Source organism: Microcaecilia unicolor, chromosome 1 (assembly GCF_901765095.1).
Source record: "Microcaecilia unicolor chromosome 1, aMicUni1.1, whole genome shotgun sequence".
Classification (NCBI taxonomy): Eukaryota; Metazoa; Chordata; class Amphibia; order Gymnophiona; family Siphonopidae; genus Microcaecilia; species Microcaecilia unicolor.
The window spans coordinates 613,888,680-613,910,618 of NC_044031.1; the positions used below are offsets into that span (position 1 = coordinate 613,888,680).

Genomic DNA, 21,939 nt, shown 5'->3' on the forward strand with positions numbered 1-21,939 from the left:
ATGTGATGCTTCATATGTATGTATATGCATACATGATCTTGATTTATCCTTGCTGTTTTCAGGGCACAGACCATAGAAATCTGCCCAGCCCTGGCCTTGTTCCTCAGCTTCTGAAGTTTATTTATCACATTTATACCCCACAATTTTCCCACATGTTTGCAGGTTCAATGTGGCTTACAATAAACCGAAAAGGCTATCGCCAATCCGGTAGTTATACAAATACAATAGATTGTAGTAGTCAGCAAGGATAGAAAGAATAGGGTGTAAAGGGAAAGTGGGTAAAGGTAAGAGAGTCCAAAATGATTCATTTATATGCTGTTTTGCAGGACTTTAGGTTTTATATTGGATCATGGGGGTAGGCCTTCCGGAACAGGTTGGTCTTGAGTAATTTCCTAAAGTTTAGATGGTTTTGAGTAGTTTTGACAGCTTTTGGCAACGCATTCCATAATTGGGTGCTGATAAAGGAAAAGGAGGAAGCGTAAGTGGATTTATATTTGAGGCCGTTACAGGTAGGGTAATGGAGATTTAGGAATGAACGGCATGTGCTTGATGTATTCCTGGCTGGAAGATTGATTAGGTTATTCATGTATCCTGGGGTTTCTCCATAAAGAATTTTGTGGACTAGGGTGCAGATCTTGAAGTTGATTCGTTCCTTTATTGGGAGCCAGTGCAATTTCTCTCGAAGGGGCTTGGAATTTTCAAATTTGGATTTACCAAAGATTAGTCTTGCTGCTGTGTTTTGGGCAGTCTGAAGTTTCTTTACAAGTTGTTCTTTGCATCCTGCGTATATTCTATTACAGTAGTCTAGGTGACTTAATACCATTGATTGGACTAGATATCGAAATATTTCTCTAGGGAAGTTGTCATCAAAGCCCCACTCCAGCTCATCTAAATCTGTCCAGTCACGATCAGGGCACAGACTGTTGCAGTCTATCCGGCTCTTGCCTTGTTCTTTAGCTACTGAAGCTGAATCTGTCTAGCCACAATCAGGGCAGAGACCGTAGAAGTCTGTGGCTGGTCAGTCTTTTGTAATTTGCATTGGACAGAAAGGTAATAGCAGAATATACAGTTTGTATTAAATTAAGAACATTTCAATGTGTTTGAATATCCCTTGAGACATTGTCAAGTCCTTCATTGTAAGGTAGAAACAGTTTGCAACTACCAAGACATTGCTTTGATTAGACTTTTCCTCCAAACTGCTGAGTAAGGTTGCTGTGAGGTCTTATGTCGGTTGTGGGAAAATTGATGGGAATACCACTGAAAGAAAGGAAAGTGAATTATCTATAATTCAGTGGATTGCAAGATCCAAGGCAACACAGTTTCATGAGAGGCAAATTATAGGGAGACTGAAACTGAATCTGTGACCAAAATTTGCCACTTGGTGTCAGCTGAAACGAAAACTGAAACTAGCTACCACTGTTCTGAATTAACCTGGCCCACCTTGCCCCAACTCAGAACACCTGTAGGCCCCCGGCTTATCTTACTATTGCTGGAGGTCTAGTGTCATAATTGGAGTAGGAGTGATCATAGTTGCTCCTACCCATGCCATTTCTGCTGACAAATGGCTGCTGTGGCCTCCAGTGACAGTCTCATGAGACTGTCACCAGAGGTCACGGCAGCCATTTTGAAATTTGAGCTAACATGGACTTGAGCGACTCGGGATTGCTCCTGCCCTGACTACATCACTAGACTACCAGTGATTGTAAGATAGGGGCGGGGGAAAAGAGTGGGGGATATCTTTGTTTGGAGGTCGGAAGAAGGAGTACTGCCTGCTCCTGTTCATGGGGTGGGAAGAGGGGGAAGCGCTATGGAGACATTGCATAAAGTTTTGGTTTTATCTGAAAACACAGCAACATTTTCAGCTGAAACTGAAAAAATACTGAATACCTATTTTGGACTGATTTCAGTGCAGAAACCAAAATTCAATCATCCTCTAAGGTAGATCATGCCAAATTAATCAAATTGCTTTTTTTTTGATTGGTGACCAGAGAACTAGATCAAGGGCATGCACTGGATATGGTCTATACAAAGTCTTTGATATTGTTCCCTGTTGAATAAACTGAGCAGCCTTTGGGGAGGGGGCATGGAGTGAGTCCCAAGGTGGTGAGCTGGATTTGAAATTTGACTGACAGGGTAAGTGATAAGTGCAGTTTACTCATATCAAAGAGAGAGGTGAATTCTGAGTACCTTAGGGATTCTGTTCAATATCTTTGTGACTAATATTGCGAAGGAGCAGAAGGAAAAGTTTTCCTTTTTTTTGCAATTGGTGGAGGTAGTAGACAACTTGTGAAGTGATCTGCAAAAACTGGAAGATTGGTTGAATGCTTGAGAGTGAAGAACTGCAAAGTGATTCATTTATGTACAGAAATTCAAGGGTGCTGCATGTAGTGGGTGTGGAGGAGATAGGCTGATGTGCGCAGACCAGGGGATAGACTTTGAGGTGACCATGTTTGATAGTGGCAGGGCTGTGTAGCAAGGCATAACCAGTGGAACAGTAGAGATGCTGCTGCTCCTCTAGAGGTCAATGGTGACAACACTCTGATTAGTGTTGGAGGCTGGATCTTGGTAAAGATAAAAAGAGAGCAACCAAAATGGTGATGGATTTTTTGCCAGTAGACACATGAGAACAGAGTTGAGGACCTAATGAGGGGTCATCAGTGGACCACCTCAGAGATTGGTTAGTGGGCCAGTGTACTGCTTTTATGGCTGGCTCACAGGAAACATCTTTTTCACAGATGACACTAAAATTTGCTACCAAATAGACATACTTGATAGAGCAGTCAAAGTAAGGAGCAATCTAAGAAAGCTTGAGGAGCCAACAGGTGCTCAGCAGCTTGGAATTATTGCATAAAAAAGTGCAAAGCCATGCATTTTAAGGTACTTAATCCCAGAGAGGGAGTATATGAGGGGGATTGGGAGATTAAAGTGTCCCAGTTGAGAGCTTGATTTGATTATATTGGATAAGTTGAAAAACAATAAAATAAGACTGTGGTTAAAGGTACAGAATTGATAGTTTATATATGGAGGGGTATGATGGTGGTCCAGGCAGAGACTACCAAAATGATGCAAGGTTTAAACCCAAAGCCCTATGAATGTTGGTACTTAAGGATCTAAATATCTATATATTGGAGAAGAAATATGGTAGAAACTTTAATATATAAATAGTGCACAAGAAGCAGATTTTTTTCATTGTAAAAGAAGTTGTAGAACAAGGAGTCACAACAAGGCTCAAAGAAAGAAACCTAAGGAATATAATTAAGAAATTTGTTCATAGAAAGGATGGTGAAGATATGGGGCAGCCTACCAGTGAAAGAGGTACAGGCCTTGACTTATGAAGGCAGAGTGTACATGATATATAACTAAAACAGCAAAAAAAATTCAAGAAATAACTTGATGGCAAATAAGGAGCAAAAGGCTCCAACTAGTTTGTTTAGTTAGCCTTCTATTGCAATCTCGTGACACTGGTTGAAGTTTGATTTTCCTTTCTCTTATTCAGATCTAAGGATCCCCTGAGTTTAGGGCATGCATTTTTGCATTTCGTTATGTTGTGGTCCTCCATTTCCACTGTGAAGCTGTTCCATGTATCCTCACCCCTTCTATGAGGAAAGAATTATTTCTTCATATTTCTCTTTCTCCTTTGAGCCTCACATTGGGACCTAGAACACATGGGAATAAGTAAAGTGGATCATGAGCTGTGGGAGAATGAAGGGTAATTCATGGTAATAAGTACAGAGGATCTATAGTTGTGAAGGGAAGGCAAGAGGTCAGTTTGGGTCTATGACATTGCACTAAATCTTATGAGATTGCAAGACTGGGCATCCAAATGACAGATGACGTTTAATGTGAGCAAATGCAAAGTGATGCACATGGGAAAGAGGAACCCAAATTGTAGCTACATGATTCAGGGTTCCACTTTAGGACTCACAACCCAGGAAAAGGATCTAGGTGTCATCATTGATGATAACTTGAAACCCTCTGCTCAATGTTTACAAATTCTGTGCACAAAGTTTGTGAAATCTGCAAGTTTATTTGGCATAATTTAACCAATATTATCAATACTTTTTGCAGCCCCCTACCACCCACAGCATCCCCTTTTTTTACAACCACCCACAGCATCCTCCCTTTTTTTACAGCACTTCCCTCCCCCACACATAGCATTCTCCTTTTTTTCAGCCCCCTCCTACCCACCTAATCTCTTTTTTTACTGCCACCTATAGCATCCCCCCTTTTTTTACAGCCCCTTCCTTCTTCACACATAGCATTCCCCTTTTTTGCATCCCCCTCCCACCCACAGCATCCCTTATTTTTACAGTCACCCAGCATCCCCCTTTTTTTACAGCCCCTCCCTCCCTCATAGCATCCCCCTTTTTTGCATTCTGCTCTCACCCACCCACATCAACCCCCGTTTTTTTGCAGCCCCCTTCCATCCACCCAATCCCTATTTTTTACAGTTACCCACAGCACCTCCCTTTTTTTACAGCCTCTCCATCCCACACACATAGCATCCTCCCTTTTTTTTGCAGTCCCCTCCCACCTACCCACAGCATCCCTTTTTTTACAGTCCCCCCTCCCCCACACAGTCCCCTTTTTTGCAGCCCCCCTTCCTCACACCCCCACAGCATCCCCCCCTTTATTACAGCCCTTTCCTCCCTCATAGCATCCCCCTCCCACCCACCCACAGCATCCTCCTTCTTTTTAGCCCCCTCCCACCCACCCAATCCCTTTTTTTACAGTCACCCACAGCACCTCCATTTTTTTTTACTGTCCCTCCCTCCCCCACACATAGCATTCTCCTTTTTTTGTTGCCCCCTACCACCCACCCACCCACAGCATCCCTTTGTTTTACAGTCATCAACAGCATCCCCCCTTTTTTAAGTCCCTTCCTCCCCCACACATAATATTCCCCCTTTTTTGCAGCCCCCTCCCTTCCTTATGCCCCATTTTTGCAGCTTCCTCCCTTCCTACCTCCTTCCTTCCCAGCATGCCCCTTTTTTTGCTGCTCCCTCCCACAACATCCCTTTTTTTTAAATCACCCACAGCATCCCCCCTTTTTTATACAGCTCCTCCTCCAGCTACCCCCTCACCCGTAATGTAGGAGGAGCTGCAATGGGAGAACCTCTTCGGGGCAGGAAAGAACCCCACTCTTCCCTGCTCCTCTGTTTTATTTATTTTATTTATTTATTTATTTAGATTTTGCTCACACCTTTTTCAGTAGTAGCTCAAGGTGAGTTACATTCAGGTACACTGGCTATTTCTCTGTCCCAGGAGGGCTCACAATCTAAGTTTGTACCTGAGGCAATGGAGGGTTAAGTGACTTGCCCAAGATCACAAGGAGTAGCAGTGGGATTTGAAAAGGCCACCTCTGGATTACAAGACTGGTTCTCTAACCACTAGGTCACTGCTCCACTGTTGCTGCTCTCTTGTTGGTGCAGTGCTATTTCCAAATGGCCGCCAAGATTTTAAACCTCATGAAATTACCGCTTGTAATCTTGGTAGCCATTTTGAAAAAGCATGGCAGTGAGACTAAGAGCAGTGGCAGTAGTGGGGCAAGAATGAGTGGGGTTCTTTCCTGCCCCTGAAGAGGCCACTTAGACCACCAGGGCATCCTGTGTTCAGGTAGACAGGTGGGGATTTGGTTGGCAGCAGCAGCAAGCCGTGGGGGGTCGGGCGTCATCATCGGGTGGTAGCAGGTGGGGAGATCAAGCGAGCGGGTGGGAGAGAGCGCAGAAAACAGGCGGCAGCAGGCATGGGGGTTGAGCAGCAGCATCAGGCGGGGGGGGGGGGGGGGGGGGGGTGGAGTTCAGATTCTGCACAGACTTGTGCGCGACTGGGGAAATTCTATGCAAGTTCTATGCTCTGCAGTAGCGCAGAATTCTGGCAAGGGTACCCTTTGCAGGATTTCCTTTTCTTTAGCCCCCCTTCCTTGCTGTGAAGGAATATAATAAAATGTTCTTATTTTCTCTTACAGGCTATGCGAACACCAAGTCGCAGTGAAGCAGGCATAGAGCTCCTGGTGGAATATTACAACCAGCTATGCTTCCTCGATAGCCGATTCTTCCCTCCCAATAAAACCTTGGGGGTCTTCTTTCACTGGTTGGTGTCTTTCTGTATTATCTGAGGTATCATATCTGTGAGTAACTGTCTTGCTGGCTATATAAACAGGGCTGGAAGTTAACTAACAATCAGTTTGAACCTGACTTCTGCAGGAGCAGTAACTCTTGGATGAAAAAAAAAAACAATCAGATTTGTTTAGCACGATCTGTCTTTTGTATTTATTTATTTGGAACTTTATATACTGCACAAATCTGTCTAGTAGAGCTAGGTGGTTTACAAGCTAAAAATAACACAAAGAAAAGGAACACAATATTATCAACAGAAAGGGCATCCATCCAAGACCATCCGGACACAAAATAATAAAAAAGACAGAGGTGTTGAGGGGCCCTTTTACTAAGCCTCGTAAGCGTCTACGCGTGCTCAATGCGCGCCAAAATGGAGTTACCGCCCAGTTACCGCGTGGCTGTTGTGGTAATTTCATTTTTGGCACACGTCCGATATGCGCATCCGAAAAATAATTATTATTTTTGGCTGCGCACATCGGACTCGCGCCAAGTGGCATTTGACGCGTGTAGGTCATTACCGCCCAGTTACCGAGACTTTACCGCTAGGTCAATGGCTGGCGGTAAGGTCTCAGACCCAAAATGGACACGTGGCAATTTTGATTTTGCCGCACGTCCATTTTCGGCAAAAATTTTAAAAAGGCCTTTTTTACAGGTGCGCTGAAAAATGGATTGGAGCGCGCCCAAAACCCACGCCTACACAACCGCAAGCCATTTTTCAGTGCACCTTTGTAAAATGATCCCGTGAGGGCAGGATTATGCACATCCAGGGTCCAGGGAACTAAGTAGGGTAGGCCTATTGGAAGAGCCATGTCTTGATCGATGATTTAAAACGTTTAACAGACAACTCACTTTGAATTGTTAAAAGTAGGCTATCCGAAAGGGAGAGAGCAGTAGAGAAAAATGCAGAATGGTTTGTAGATTCCTATCGAGCATATTTAGAACCTAGGTAACACCAGTCGGTGATCATTCGAAGATCTCAACAAGCGGAATTGGCCTATAGGGAATGGTAAGTGAATTCATATACTGAGGGGTCCCTAATCTAAAGACCTTATAAAATTCAGCCGCAGTCTACTAAACTGTTCTTTAGTAGAACATCTATTAATTTTCCTGCCACTGGGAACCAGTCTGTAGCTTCCAATATTCACTGTTAGCACTTTTATAAAGGACTACATCCTCCCTTCTCTAGTCCTGCAGAAACAATCCCGTCTCCACAGATCTATTGAACACATCCTTCAGTGGTGAACCAGAAAAATAGAGGCAAAATCTAACAAAAACTGCAAGGGTGTGAAAAGGAGTTGGATAAAACACAGGCCAGTGCAGTACGGTAAAAGTCGCTATATTTCAGAAAAGCCCAATGCAGCTACCATTTTGGGAGCAGAGCCAGCATGAGCAGGAGTGACTGAGGGGGGGGGGGGGGGGGTTGCTCCTTCTTGACTGCACCCTTAACTATGAGGTTCTTGTAAGGTAGGCCTGGAAGGCTTACTATAGGAGGGAGGGACTTGTGGGGTCTGCTCCTGTCCTGTGGGGTGGAGGAAGGGGTGGGGGGGAAGGAGGTTGGGAAGCTACAGAGTAAAGTGCAACATTTTGGTTTCTGCTGAAAATGAAAGGGCATTTTTGCACAAAATCAAAAACATGCCGAAAATGGATTTCAGGTAGGTTTCGGCACTGAAACCAAAATAAGGCCAGTCTCTACTGTCTTTTACTATGTTACTGTACTACAGTATATTCTTTGTTGGTATAGGTCTAAATTCTATAAATGGTGCGTAAAAAAATCAGCTCCGAAAAAAATAGCTCTTAGTGCTATTCTATAAACAGAGCTTAAAGTTACGTGTCATTTGTAAAATAGCTCTTAGCTCTGGGAGCTGCAACTACTTTTAGGTGCAACCATTTACACTAGCGATACTTTGGTGTAATTCCCCTTGCCTAAATTAGGCACGGATCCCCTCTATTCTATAACAATGTGAATAAATTAAAGAAACATGCCCGATCTACCCATGACCCTCCCATGGCCATGCCCCCTTTTGGACCTGCACGTAAAAATTTACCTGCACAAATGTTAATTAAATCCAATGGGCACCGATAATTGCTTGTTAAAATCTCAATTATTGATGTTGATTGGCTCATTATCCAATTAAATTGTGTGCACACATTGGGCATGCTCCCAAATTTGTGTGTAATTTTTAGCAAGTTTTATAGAATTCGGGGGTTATCTAAAATCTTCTTGACATAAGCCATGTGTTGAATTTGGCTATGAGGCTAAGCCTTTCCCTTGCTTGTGATACCTGTGAAAATATATTCTTTGGCAAATGCCCAAGCCTTCCCTTAAATTTTGGATCTCTTTCTATACTACACTGACTTATTCTGGCAAGTTCATTATAACACAAATTTTTGTGTTACTAGTAATACATTTTTAGAATACACAAAACTTTTATTCATACTGCTATAAACACTTGCATTTAAAATCCACTATCAAACTAAGGAGATGAGGGAATCTAATACACTAAAGATAATCTCATAAATCAGTGTTTTTTGACCATTAAGGTTGATCAGGCTGGGGTCCCTACTTTGTCCTGGATGAACTCTGTTCCTCCTGAGGAAGCCAGGTGGCGAAATATGGATCTATATTGAGGACAGACTTTAACCTGAGGATTTTATTGCGGATCACAGAAGATTTAGTGAAACCTTTAATCTTTGGAGCTTGAAATAGGAGGAGGTGATATCCTTTATGGGCTTTTTTTCATATAGCCTTGTTAAAGGAGATTTGCTTTTGGGTATCCTTGTACAAATGATAATATTTTGGCTTGTTTCAAGCAAATTCAAGACACTGAAGGGGTCCTTTTACCAAGTTGCAGTAAAAAGGGCTTTGTGGTAGCGGCAGCGGCAGTTTTGCCTTGCGCCAGGGCCCTTTTTACTGCAGTGAGTAAAAAGCCCGAAAAAACACATGGCCATGCAGTTAGCTTGCACTTACTGCGCGGCCATGTAGAGGGGAGGGGGAGCATTTACTGCCACCCATTGAGGTGTCGATAAGGGCTCCCCTGCTACCCCGATGGTAACCAGGCAGCACACAGCGCTAGCCAGTTACCACCAGGTAACCCCCTGTGATATATATATATATATATTTTTTAATCCAGCAGCACCAGAAATGGCGCACGCAGGAGGCGGAACTACCTTCGGTTGCATTAGGCTGGCGGTAGTTCCATGTTACCTTTTAGTGAAAGGGCCCCTGAATTTGGAAGCACTAACAGTTTGATCTTCATTGGTTCAGGAACCTTTTTGTGGGCTGTGACGTTGTTGTGGACTGTGTTTAGGTCTTAAGAGACTAATTTATGAGATTATCTTTAGTGAGAGAGATTCCCTCATCGCATTCCTTAGTTTGGTAGTGGATTTTAAACAGAAGTGTTTATAGCAGTATGAATACAAGTTTTGTGTTTTCTATAAATGTATTACCAGTAACAAAAATTTTTTGAGTTATAGTTTGTAGTTCTGGTATTTATATTTTGATTTACTCCTGCATTTTTAGTTCTAGTGGCAGGTCATTATAACATCCATATCAGGTTTGGAGCACATGCAGCGGTTGAAGGGATGCACACACCTTACAGGTAGCATTGATGCCAACACCCCAACTCTGTTGCAGGATGTTTTCCTTTTGACTTGGGACTTAATCTCATCAGGGGACAGTTATGTGGCAGTGCAGCCTTCTACTGTAGGACTATCAAGGGAGTTTTTTCAGTAATCTGCCTAGTGGTAAAGTATGTAGATACCCGTAGATCTTAAACAGATTTTCAAAAGGTATGCAGGTCGCTTTTTGAAAATTAGCCTAAGGGAGAAGAAGAGTATTTTCCCTCCATTATGCAGCCAGGGACTGTAGAGAAATCTGCCCATATGCTGTTTTGAAAGTTGAAACAAAAATTGCATTTTTGTACCACTGCCTTTATGGATGTAGGTAAGGTTATTGGGTAAGAGGGAAGAATTAGAATATAGTGGTGATTCTGACTAATTTTAGTTTTCATCAGGGATCTAATGTTGCCCCATGAACCCCTGGATTCCATATAGCCGCTAGAGATCCACGCCGAAATCCAGGCATATTATGTAACAACGTGCATAACTTAATTGGCTTAACAAGCTAATTAGCATTGATAGCACACTTAACAAGCAATAATGAGCACTAATTGGCAATAATTAGAATTTACGTGCACAACTCGCTAAGCTTATTCTGTAACACAGTGCATGGGCAAAAAGGGGCGTGGTTATGAGCAGGAAAATGGGAGTTTCATGGGCGTTGTGAAATTTACACGCGTAGTTATAGACTATGACCCTCTGTGCCTAAATCTACACGCCGGGATTTACACCACGTTTTTGTTGGTTTAAATGGAGGCATGTAGTTTTAAGCGCTGGGATATCAACTAAGTGTATTCTATATACTGCGCCTAAATCTAGGTGCCGCTTATAGAATACGCTTAGATGGAAATGTTTTCCACGTGGATTTTTTAGTCGCCATATATAGAATCTGATCCTAAGGGGCTAAGGAGGCTGTGAAGAGATTGCAAATAGGAGTGGCCTAGTGGTTAGGGTGGTGGACTTTGGTCCTGAGGAACTGAGTTTGATTCCCACTTCAGGCACAGGCATCTCCTTGTGACTCTGGGCAAGTCACTTAACCCTCCATTGCCCCATGTAAGCCGCATTGAGCCTGCCATGAGTGGGAAAGCGCGGGGTACAAATGTAACAAAAATAAAAAAAATATGGCAGCGAGGTTAATTATCAGAAGAAAGAGCAGGGATAGTGCTGGACCTTTGCTGGAGCAACTTCATTGGCTACCAGCAGAGGAGCAGTGTATGCTTAAAATGTTAGAGCTGACTTTGAGTACTCCAGGACCACAGACCTGAACAGTTCATTACCAAGAATTTTACTAGCCGTTCCAACTGAGAAAAATGTAGGATGAGAAATGTTACAGTCATACTTCGTAGAACAAGCTCTCAGATGAACTTGTTAATGTGTAGGAAGGGCTTAACAGTTTCTCTCTTTCCAGAGTAGATAGGTAAGTAAGATGGTGTGGAGTGGTATGGGAAGAGGGAATATTTTACATTTTGTATCCAGTTTGAAATTCTTTTTATTTGGTTGTAACCATCTCAAAAGGAATAGCAAGGGGAGGATATATAAACTTTTATAAATAAATAATGAATTGCTCTTTTGTATTAACTGTGTGTAGTTTTATTAACTCAACCCTAATATTGTCTTTATTAAAAGTGGCTAAATACAACCACCTAGTAAAATTAGGGAGCTGTACCGAGCCATCCAGCAGCGGAGCAGCATTTAAGTAGCTAAAGCCTTAGCTAACTTGTAAATTGTCCTCTAAATTTTGTGGCGTTCTCTCCTTGGACATATTCCCCCAGATTCTATATAGCGGCCTAGAGATCCGTGCCAAAATCCAAGCAGATTCTATAATAATACACGTAACTTAACAAGCTTATGTGTGCTGATAACTGCACTTAACAAGCAATAATGAGCACTGACTAGCACTAGTTAGAATTTATACGCTGAACTTCTAATGTGCACAGGCAAAGAAGGGCATGGTTATGGGCGGGGAAATGGGTATTTCGTAGGTGTTCTGAAATTTACGCACATAGTTATAGAATATGGGCCAGTGCGCATAAATCTACGTGCCGGGATTTACGCCACATTTTCATTGGTGTAAATGGATGCACATACTTTTAAGTGCTGAGATATCAACTAAGTATATTCCATAATTGGCACCTAAATCTAGGCGCCAATTATAGTATACACTTAGTTGGCACTGATTTCAGCGCCAGTTTTTTAGGCGCCATATATAGAATGTCCCCTATTATGCTCTGATTTATTTTGTTGTGAATCACGGTGGGGCTTGTTGTATGGGGTGATTGATAAGTCACAGTAAATAAATTTATTAGGTCTGATATGCTCTGTTAGGATCTCAGGGCTTTAGTTTGTCTTTCTCCATTGACATGGATAAGAGTGGAGTTCAAACAGAACAGCCTGAGTTAAAAAATTGCTTTTCTAATCTTCCATCTTTATATCCATCATAGCTTGTATTAGAATGTTTGATCCTTACTGTTCCCAAGTTTTAATGGGAAATAAAGCATGTTTTGATATTTCTATACGGAGATGCTCTCGTTAATGTGGAAACTGGAGAGATCTGATTTCCTGTTGGAAACCTTTAATGCTGCCAAAGTAGAGATTTAGGCTGGATTCCTAGCTTGGATGTCAGGCAGAGCTTGAAGTGACTATTCTATGCCTGGGCCAGCAACTAGCCCCAGTTAACCTGGGCGCTACAGGGCACACTAGTTCACAACTTCTGTTCAGGAGACATCCTTAAGCTTCGGTGGAATATAAAGTAGATAAATGTGCTCAAATAATTGTGGTGACTAATGACTTGTCCATGCAGTTGAAAGAGATTGAGGACATGCTTTGCTTTCTTCCTAGGTATGACTCCCTCACTGGTGTTCCCTCTTGTCAGCGTGCCCTAGCTTTTGAGAAAGGCAGTGTGCTTTTCAACATTGGAGCTCTCTATACACAGATTGGGGCACGACAGGATCGCACCACTGTGCAAGGAGTGGACAATGCAATCGATGCTTTCCAGAAAGCAGCAGGTAAGAAATAAAGAAATGAGAGCTGTAATGATAGGCTACATCTTTCTGTGATGGGAAAAAGGATCCTTGGGAAGAAATTCAGATAGTATGTTTCTAGACATTTAAACTAGAGGGTGTGAGTGACAATAGGAAGAAAGGGAAATCGGAAAGTCACCCCCGCAAAAACATGACAGCAGTGGGGTTAGAAACCATCTAAATGCACGTAATAACTCATGGAAAGTAATGAGCACAAATGCTCGTAGTATATGTAAAAAGGCTCAAGACTTTCAAGCCCTAATGTTTGAAGAAGACTTGGATATTGTTGCTATTACAGAGACATGGTTCAATGACTCATGAATGGGATGTGACCATACTGGGTTATAATCTTTTTAGGAAGGCTAGGAAGGATCGAAGAAGTGGAGGAGTGGTGCTGTATGTGAAAAATAATATCAGAGCAGCTGAAATGCAGGGGACTTGGGGAAAGGAAAAAGCGATATGGATAGCTCTGGAAAGAGAAGATGGAATCTATATCCACACACACAGGTGTTATCTACAGACCTCTGGTACAAATGGAGAAGCTAGACAAGGATCTGATTGGAGATATCCATAAGCTTGGTAAGAAAGGGGAGGCATTATTGCTGTGAGAGTTCAACTTGCCTGATGTGGATTGGAATTTCCCGTCAGCAGAATCGGAAAGAAGTAGGGAGATGTGGATGCCTGTCAAAGTGCCTTGCTCAGACAAATGGTGACGGAACCCACGAGGGAATGGTCGATGCTGGATCTAGTGCTTACAAATGGAGGCAGTGTTTCCTATGTACAGGTGGGTGCCCTCATAGGCAATAGTGATCATAGCACAATATGGTTTGATATAAGAGCGAAAGCAGAGTGCAGCCGCACAAAACTCAAAAGTCCTGGATTTCAGATGTGCTGATGTCGGTAAAATGGGGGAATACCTGAAGAAGGAGCTGATGGCATGGGTAGGCACAGATGAAGTGGAAGTGCAGTGCTCCAAGCTAAAAGCTGCTATAAGTATAGCAACTGAACTTTACACAAGGAAAGTACACAAAAACAAGAGGAACAGGAAGCCTATATGGTTCTCCAAGCAGGTGGCTGAAAAAATAAGGGCAAAAGAGGCTTTGTTCAAGAAATATAGAAGAATGCAACAGGATGATCATGGAAGAGATTATCAGCTTAAACTCAAAGAAGCCAAGAGGGAAACGGCAAGGAAAAGCACAGGCAGAAGAAAAAAATGGCTAAAGATGTAATGAGAGGTGACAAGACCTTTTTCAGTTATATTGGGGGAATTAGAAAAGATAGGAATGGAATTGTAAGACTGAAAGATGCTAAGGATAGCTACGTGGAGAGTGATGAGGATAAAGCAAATGTGCTAAATGAATACTTCTGTGTATACGGAAGAAAGTCCTGGAGAAGGACTGTGGTTGGTTGCCAAGGTTATATGTGGGAATAGAGTGGATATTACGCCGTTCATGGAAGAAAGCATTTATAAGCAGCTTGAAATCTGGTAGTGGACAAAGCTATGGGGCTGGATGGGATACATCCCAGGATACAGAGAGAGCTCAGAGAAGTCCTGATGGGTCCTCTTAAGGATTTATTTAATAGATCTTTAGAGATGGGAGAAGGTCCTTAGGACTGGAGATGAGCTGATGTGGTCCCTCTTCAGAAAAGCGGGGACAAGGAAGAAGTGAAAAACTACAGGTGTTAAGCCCACGTTGGTGGTAGGAAAAATAAGGGAATCGCTGCTGAAGGAAAGGATAGTTAACTTTCTGGAAGCCAATGGGTTACAGAATCAGAGGCAACATGGCTTTATCAAAAGAAAATCCTGCCAAATGAATCTGATTGACTTTTTTGTCTGGGTGACCAAAGAACTAGATGAAGGACAAGCACTAGATGTAATCTACTTGGATTTCAGCAAAACCTTTGATATGGTCCCTCACAGAAGACTCATGAATAAGCTGAGAGGGCTGAATTTAGGACCCAAAGTGGTAAAAATGGATTGGGAAACTGGTTGACAGAGGGTGGTGGTAAACAGAACTCGCTTGGGGGAATGTAAACTGAGCAGCAGAGTGCCTCAGTGGTCTATTCTGGGGCCAAATCTGTTTAATATATTTGTGAGAGGCATTGCTGGAGGGTTAGAAGGAAAAGTTTGCTTTTTTGGTGATGCCACAAAGATAGCCAATAGAGTGGATACTTTGGAGGGTGTAAAAACCATGAGGAGGAATCTCCAAATGTTGGAAGAAACGCTCAGGAGAGGGACCTTGGAGTGATGTGTCTGAGGATCTCAAGGTGGCAAAACAATGTGCCTTAATCGTGGCTGGATGGATTTGGATGGGCTGGAATGGAGCTTATCAAGGGCTTTGATAACAACTTCAAAAGTTTTTGAACAACGACAGTGCCAGGCAGACTTTTACGGTCTTTGCCCTGAAAATAGCATAGACAAATCAAGTTCAATTATACACACCTTGGGAGTTTATCTGTTCAGGCAGACTGGATGGACTGTACAGGTCTTTATCTGCTGTTTTCTACTATGTTACTATGTTATGATTTGAGGAGTCACAACATTGTCCTTTTTTGTGTCACTCCAGAGGGTCAGATTGACCAAGCAATTGTTGTTTCTATAAACAATTCACAGATGTTGACCCTGCTGGTGTCTGTACAGTTGGCATGGGGAATTCCTGCAGTCCTTGGCTAATCGTGGTTTTAGTAGCCCATTTTCGCTCTGCCTCCATTGAAGACATTTGCAAGGTGGATACGTGGTCTTCTATCCACACTTTCAGTGCTCACTATTGTCTAAAGCAGCATTCTAGGCGGGATAGCCGGTTTGGACAATCGGTCCTACAGAATCTTTTTACTACTTAAAATTCAACTCACTCTCGGATCCTTCTTTTCCACCAGGCTCACTATTTGTTTACTTACAAAAAATTGATTTCCCTTGTCAGTCTGGTAGCTACTGAGTCCCACATGTGAGAATATTGTGCCTGCTTGTCCTTGGAGAAAGCTACATCCTTCTCGCCTCCCCTTGGAGTTGTCGTCTTAGCTTTAGTACTCTACTGCTGGTCCTGCGCTTGAACATGGGCAGGAAGACACCCGCGCATGCGCAGTGGGAGCACTACCTCAAAGATTTAAAACGACAGTGTACTTGACAGTGTCAGTACTGGGCTCCGTGGACGATATCACCCATATGTGAGTCATCAGTGAACACCTGCTACAGATAAGTACCATAGCTAGATTTGTACATACTGCCCCCCCCCCCGCTGTAAATAATTCCCACCCATAATGGTTTTCAGCATCAGGGCGCACCAATGCTAGTCCTATTCTGGCGATTAGTGCTGCTGTTAGGTTTTGAGCATCGTGGCCAGAGGCAATAAATAATAATTGGAAATGACCCCAGCCTTTTGCCTTACCAGGCCCCCCCTAATGACCATTTTCCCTGTGCTTTCCTCCCCTCTTGTAGGAGGGAGGAGGGGTTTATACCCATCCCCTCCTGTCTGGCCTGGCCAGGTGTTCTCCGGGCTGTGGGGCTAACACAGATCACACCTTATAGGGTGTAGTCAGGAATGTAATCTTATTGTAAATTATTATAAGGTAGCACTCTGGTATTTATAAATGTATATTCTGGAAAACAATTAAGTTCATTTATCTACGGATACAAATCCAAAGCCCAAATATTCTAACAGAACTGACACAACGCCCAAAGATGATATAAAAATAGATAGCTTGTTTATTTACATAGCAGCAGGAACAATAATTAAAAGGCAAGAATCAAAGTTGTTCTTATCACGAAGTTAGCTCAGAGCAAATGCACATTAAACCCTAAGGTAGGCCGCTAGTCCGGCCTCTTATATTAACTCCTTAGCAATAACATAGCAGTTATATAACCTGAATCGGGATAGCACCAGATGGTCAGTAGGAATCAGAAGAGTCCCAGATGAATCTGCAGACAGGCAGAGGTGGATGTCTGCAGTTCTGGACAGATGTCAAAGTCAGCAGCAGTAGCAGTCCTTATTTTAGGTTTCCAGCATCCATTTATACAGTTTCTGGTGGAAGCTAAGGTCCTGGAAGCTGGCAGGCTCCACATTATCTACACAACAATCTTATTTATTCAGATGTTATGATTTGAGGAGTCACAACATTGTCCTTTTCTGTGTCACTCCAGAGGGTCAGATTGACCAAGCAATTGTTTATAAACAATTCACAGATGTTGACCCAGCTGGTGTCTGTATAGTTGGCATGGGGAATTCCTGCAGTCCTTGGCTAATCTGGCTAAGTGCCTGCAGACTGTGAAAGAGGCTTTAGCCTAACAGGGTGTTTTAATGACAGAGGTTCTGATTTGTGGTGCCATATATTATAATTCTATATAGCTATGCTATATAGTGCCAGGTAGCACTACAGTATATAGTGTTTCTGTAGGGCTTTTTTTCCTACAGAGCTGGGTTGGGTCATCCCGCTGAACCACCAAATCCCCACCTAAAGCCATTATGAATGTATGGGTTTTAAATTCTATGGCATATAAGGGTGTTTCATGGTGGCCCCAGGTCAAGGAGGACTGACGAACAGAGCCAGTCCAGGTTTTACTCCCCCATAGGCAACTCCATGGCCACATCTACTCCCACTTGTCCCAGCTCCCCTCTCCCTTCTGCAGATTGTCTTAGGTTTTCTTCAGTTTTGTATGATATATGGCACTTTTTCAAAAGTTTGCACATAAATGTACAGTATACCCACTTTTATATTTATAATGTACCAGGGTGAGTTCTTCCCTAAAGAGTGGCTAATTTTGTAATTGCTAGCATGTGCAAAATTTTAAATACATATCATCACAATTGAAAGAAAAGGTAGATAAGTAACATTTCTTCTATGTTGTGTTATACCTCGAGGAGGGACTACAACCAACAGAATCATGTAACTGAACACAGATCCCAACAAAACCTTTTAGTTCTGGATATTGTTTCTTTATATTGTGCATGCCAAAAATGTTGAATATGTTGTAAAGAGATAAAAATATAGTACTTTTTGTCCCCGGGTGGAATTTCTTCAGCATGATTAAAGAGGATATATCATAGCTAGAAAATACTTGGGGGTTCAGAATTCTGTGACATCTTTGGGGGGGGGGGGGGATTTACCTGATGGCCCAGGTCAAGGAGGAAACAGATCCAGCCCAGGTTTTACTCTCATTTCATTGGATAGGAGTAAAAGCAGATCTGGCTATTGTTAGTCTTCCTTGACCAGGAGCCATCTTGTAACCCTACCTTGGAGAGGGCCCTGTCTAATTTTTTTTTTCCTGGAATGCATTTTAAGAAAACACGGAAAACATTTTATTAAAACAGTATAGTATTGTTATATTTTGCAATAACAAGATAAACCAAACAAGCAGCATACATTATAAAACTCTACAGGCAGCAGCTGTCGGTGAAGTACTCTGTCAGCTTCTGTTGCATCGCATTTCCCCTGGCAGCATTTGATCCTGGAGCTGGAAGACAGATATCCAACTTTGGTGGCACATTGACATTGATCTGACGTTGATGCCTCAGTGCAGTGTTATGGAGCATGAGGCACACCGTCACAACATCTGCAACCTTGTCAGGGAAATATTGCAAGGATCCTCCAGAGAGATGCAAGCAGTGAAACTGATTCTTCAGTACCCCAAAAGTATGCTCGATTGTACACCTGGTCAAGATCAGTGGCATAGCTAGGGGGAGCAGTTGCTCCCCCAAACAGATTTTTGAAAAAATGGCACCTATGCGCCACGTGCCAGTAACTTTCCCTGCCGCCTTCCTCGTAGTTTTGCATCTTTCTCCTTGTGTTTCTTCTGCTGCCCGCTGTCTCCCGTCTGCGTCGTCATTTTTACTGCCCTGAAGCATTCTCCCTCGGCACCGGCGATTCACAGTCAGCCTTCTGCCAGCATCAGGGGTTTCTCTTCAGGCGCGTCTCACTCCTACCTCTGCGGAAAAGAGGAAGTTGCGTTAGAGTAGGTGGGAGTCCGGAATGCGCCTGAGGAGAAGCCCCGACTGTTGTACTCTGCCTTGGGAAGCTGGTGTTATAAAGATGATAGAATATATTGAAATTAAATGGAAGTAGAATTAAACTCGCCTTTCATTGGGGTACATGGAATCACATTTTCACGTCATCTCATTTGTAGGAATTTACATTTTAGATACACAAATGGATTATTCTGTTTTTAGGCATGTTTCAGGGACAAGTGGTTTTATAGGTCAAAATAAAAATAAATATTTTTTAATGCAGATCTCTTTTGTTTAAACATAACTAAATGGGCTATAAGCCCTTAATACAGTCCATTGGCTTTCTTATATTTATTTATTTATAACATTTGTATCCACATTTTTGCCACCGTTTGCAGGCTCAGTGTGGCTTACATATTCTGTTTTAGTGGCCTTTACCAGGAGAAAAAAAAATCTCTGCACGAATATAACACGTGCTAGAGTGCCTCTATAACTAGCCCCTCCAAATGACACACTGATTACGATTTACAACAAATTACTACTCTACCTATATTCTGTTCTGTTATTATACTTTTTCTGTGTACATCCATATACTGCACAAATTGGCATGTTTGAAAATATAAGTGAGATTAAATACAAATGCTACCAACAAAGAGTGACAACATGGATGCAGCAGCTCATAGGTTTGCTTGCTTTGTTTTGAGAGTATGGCAATGACGGCTTCACTGGGAAAGGGAAAAACTGAGATTGGATAGGGACACAGAGGGGCACTACTGGAAAGGGGGAGGCGATAGGGACACAGAGAGGGCACTATTGGAAAGGGGAGGAGGAGATAGGGACATAGAGGGGCACTACTGGAAAGGGGAGGAGAAGATAGGAACACAGAGGGGCACTACTGAAAAAGGGAGGAGGAGATAGGGACACAGGGGCACTACTGGAAGGGGGAATGGGGATATGGGTACAACTGTGAAAAAGGAATGAAATGGGGACAAAGAGGTAATTTTGGAAAAGGGGGAAGATGGTAACACAAGGGTAATGCTGGAAAAAGGGGGAAGATGGGGACACAGCAATGTTAGAAAAAGGGAGAGATGGGGACACCAGGAGGGCAGATGCTAGAAAAGGGGGAGATGAGGTGACCAGGAAGGCTTGTGCTGAAAAAGGGGAGAGATGGGGAAACAGAAAGGGCAGATGCTGAACTTGGGGGTAGGGTAGGGACAAGGGACACAGAAGGGAGATACTGGACAGGACAAATAATGTTTCAGAGGAAAGAAGGATGGTGCACTTGGAGACAGAAGAAATGTCAGATGGGCAGGAAACCCTGTAAAGGCAGAAGAAACAGAGAAAAACAGAAAAGAGACAGTGGGACCAAAGCAATTGAAAAAATAAATTGTTCTAACAACAGTAGAAAAAAGTATTTTATTTTGAATTTGATATTAGGAATTTGACAGTATTTGAAAATTCACATCTCTGATATCTTCAGATTAGCAACCCTGCAGGGGTCCGAGTGCATTTTCTTAAGTCCCTCTGTGACAATGAACTAGACCCCCTCCCAACACCTTCCCACCAATCCTCCTACATCTCCTCCCCACCTATTCTCTTACACCAAATCTCCTAACACAACTCACTCACCCCCCTCCCTAACTCTCCACCTACACTACCCCTTCTCTTGTGATAACTAATAACTACTTCTATCTTGCTACGTTAATACAACGTTGCTACAGATTGTACTTCTCTCTGCAACAGTGGCGTAGCAGGGGGGGGGCTGCCACCCGGGGCGGAGCGGTTCGCCGTTGCACCCCCCCCGGGTGCAGCACGATGACACCCCCCCTCGACCAGCTCCGCACCCTACCTTTAAAAAGAATATCGGAGGCGCTGCGCCCTGCACCTAAAGGAAATGTGGACTGTCGGGTCTTCCCCCGCTGTCTGTCCCGCCCTTGCGGAAATAGGAAGTTGCGTCAGCGGAGGGCGGGACAGACAGCGAGGGAAGACCCGACGGTCCACATTTCCTTTATGTGCAGGGCGCAGCGCCTCCCGATATTCTTTTTAAAGGTAGGGTGCGGGAGCTGGTCGATTCTCCGAGGGGGGGGTGCTGGCAGGGAGCACCCCCCCTGAGCTGACACCCGGGGCGGACCGCCCCTCCCACCCCCCCTTGCTACGTCACTGCTCTGCAACACACTGAAATCCTAACTACTATGTAAGCTGCACTGAACCTGCCATGAGCGGGAAAGCGCGGGGTACAAATGTAATAATAGATAAAATAAATAAGTCATTTTGGATGTACTGCAGCACAGATCTTGATGGGTAGAATCAGGGACTTCCAATCCCACATGAATGTGGGATAAGAGTTCGCACTTGGACTGGTTGAAAAATCTCCCTTCTGGAACTGGTTCACTTGGAAGCTCTATACATAGCTATTTGAGAGTGGGGTCATAAAACGAAAGATCAGTGCCAAATAGATGTAAAGGAAGAGAGAGAAGAAATGGAAAGGCCAACCTGGAAAATAATTTGTAAGGCTGACTCGTGGAACATGGAAAAAAAGACTGGGACCAGCCAAATTCCCAAACAACAAAGGTAGAAAAAACATTATTTTTATTTAATACTTTGTAAGGACTGAGATGTACCTGCTTTGTAAAATGTATATTTTTTCTAAGTTTATTTTGCAAAGTACAGGAGAAAATGCTTTTCTGTTTCTTTTTACCAGTATTGCACTGTTTATAGAGTCTGGTTTTCTTGGACAGAGAGGAGGGGGTCTCTATTTCAACTTTTGTTTTTTGTGGCTCCCTATTCTGTATTAGATTGGTAGAATGGAATGTTGTCACAGTTTGGGTTTCTGCCAGGTGCTTGTGACCTGGTTTGGCCACTGTTGGAAACAGGATACTGGGCTAGATGGACCATTGGTCTGACCCAGTATGGCTAATCTTATGTTTATATAGATGAGGGTCTGTCCATGTTCTGTATGTGCGACTCAGGTGAAGAATTCTTCTAGCATGTAGTGTCTGTGTAGGAATGTGTAACAGTGCAGCTTGTTCATTTTCCCAATAGTAGGTATATTGGTGCTCCAGATCTCAGTGTAATATATATATAGCACTGTCTTTTCATAGGTGGGTTAGGGCTGTTATGGGGTGGTAAGTTTTTTGTGTTCTAGGGCAGTGTTTCCCAAGTTGGTCCTGGAGTACCCCCTTGCCAGTCAGGTTTTCAGGATATCCACATTAAATATGCATGAAATTGATTGCATATACTGCC

At 43.1% G+C, this 21,939-nt stretch overlaps 1 protein-coding gene across 1 annotated transcript in view; it reads left to right on the top strand.

Annotated features, from left to right (window-relative positions):
* Window positions 1–21,939, top strand: part of RHPN1 (rhophilin Rho GTPase binding protein 1) — a 133,934-nt gene that overhangs the window by 65,865 nt on the left and 46,130 nt on the right. Inside the window, exons 6-7 of the mRNA XM_030190233.1 lie at window positions 5,969–6,093; window positions 12,576–12,742. Of these exons, the coding sequence (XP_030046093.1) occupies window positions 5,969–6,093; window positions 12,576–12,742 (292 nt within the window). The remainder of the gene's footprint in view (window positions 1–5,968; window positions 6,094–12,575; window positions 12,743–21,939) is intronic.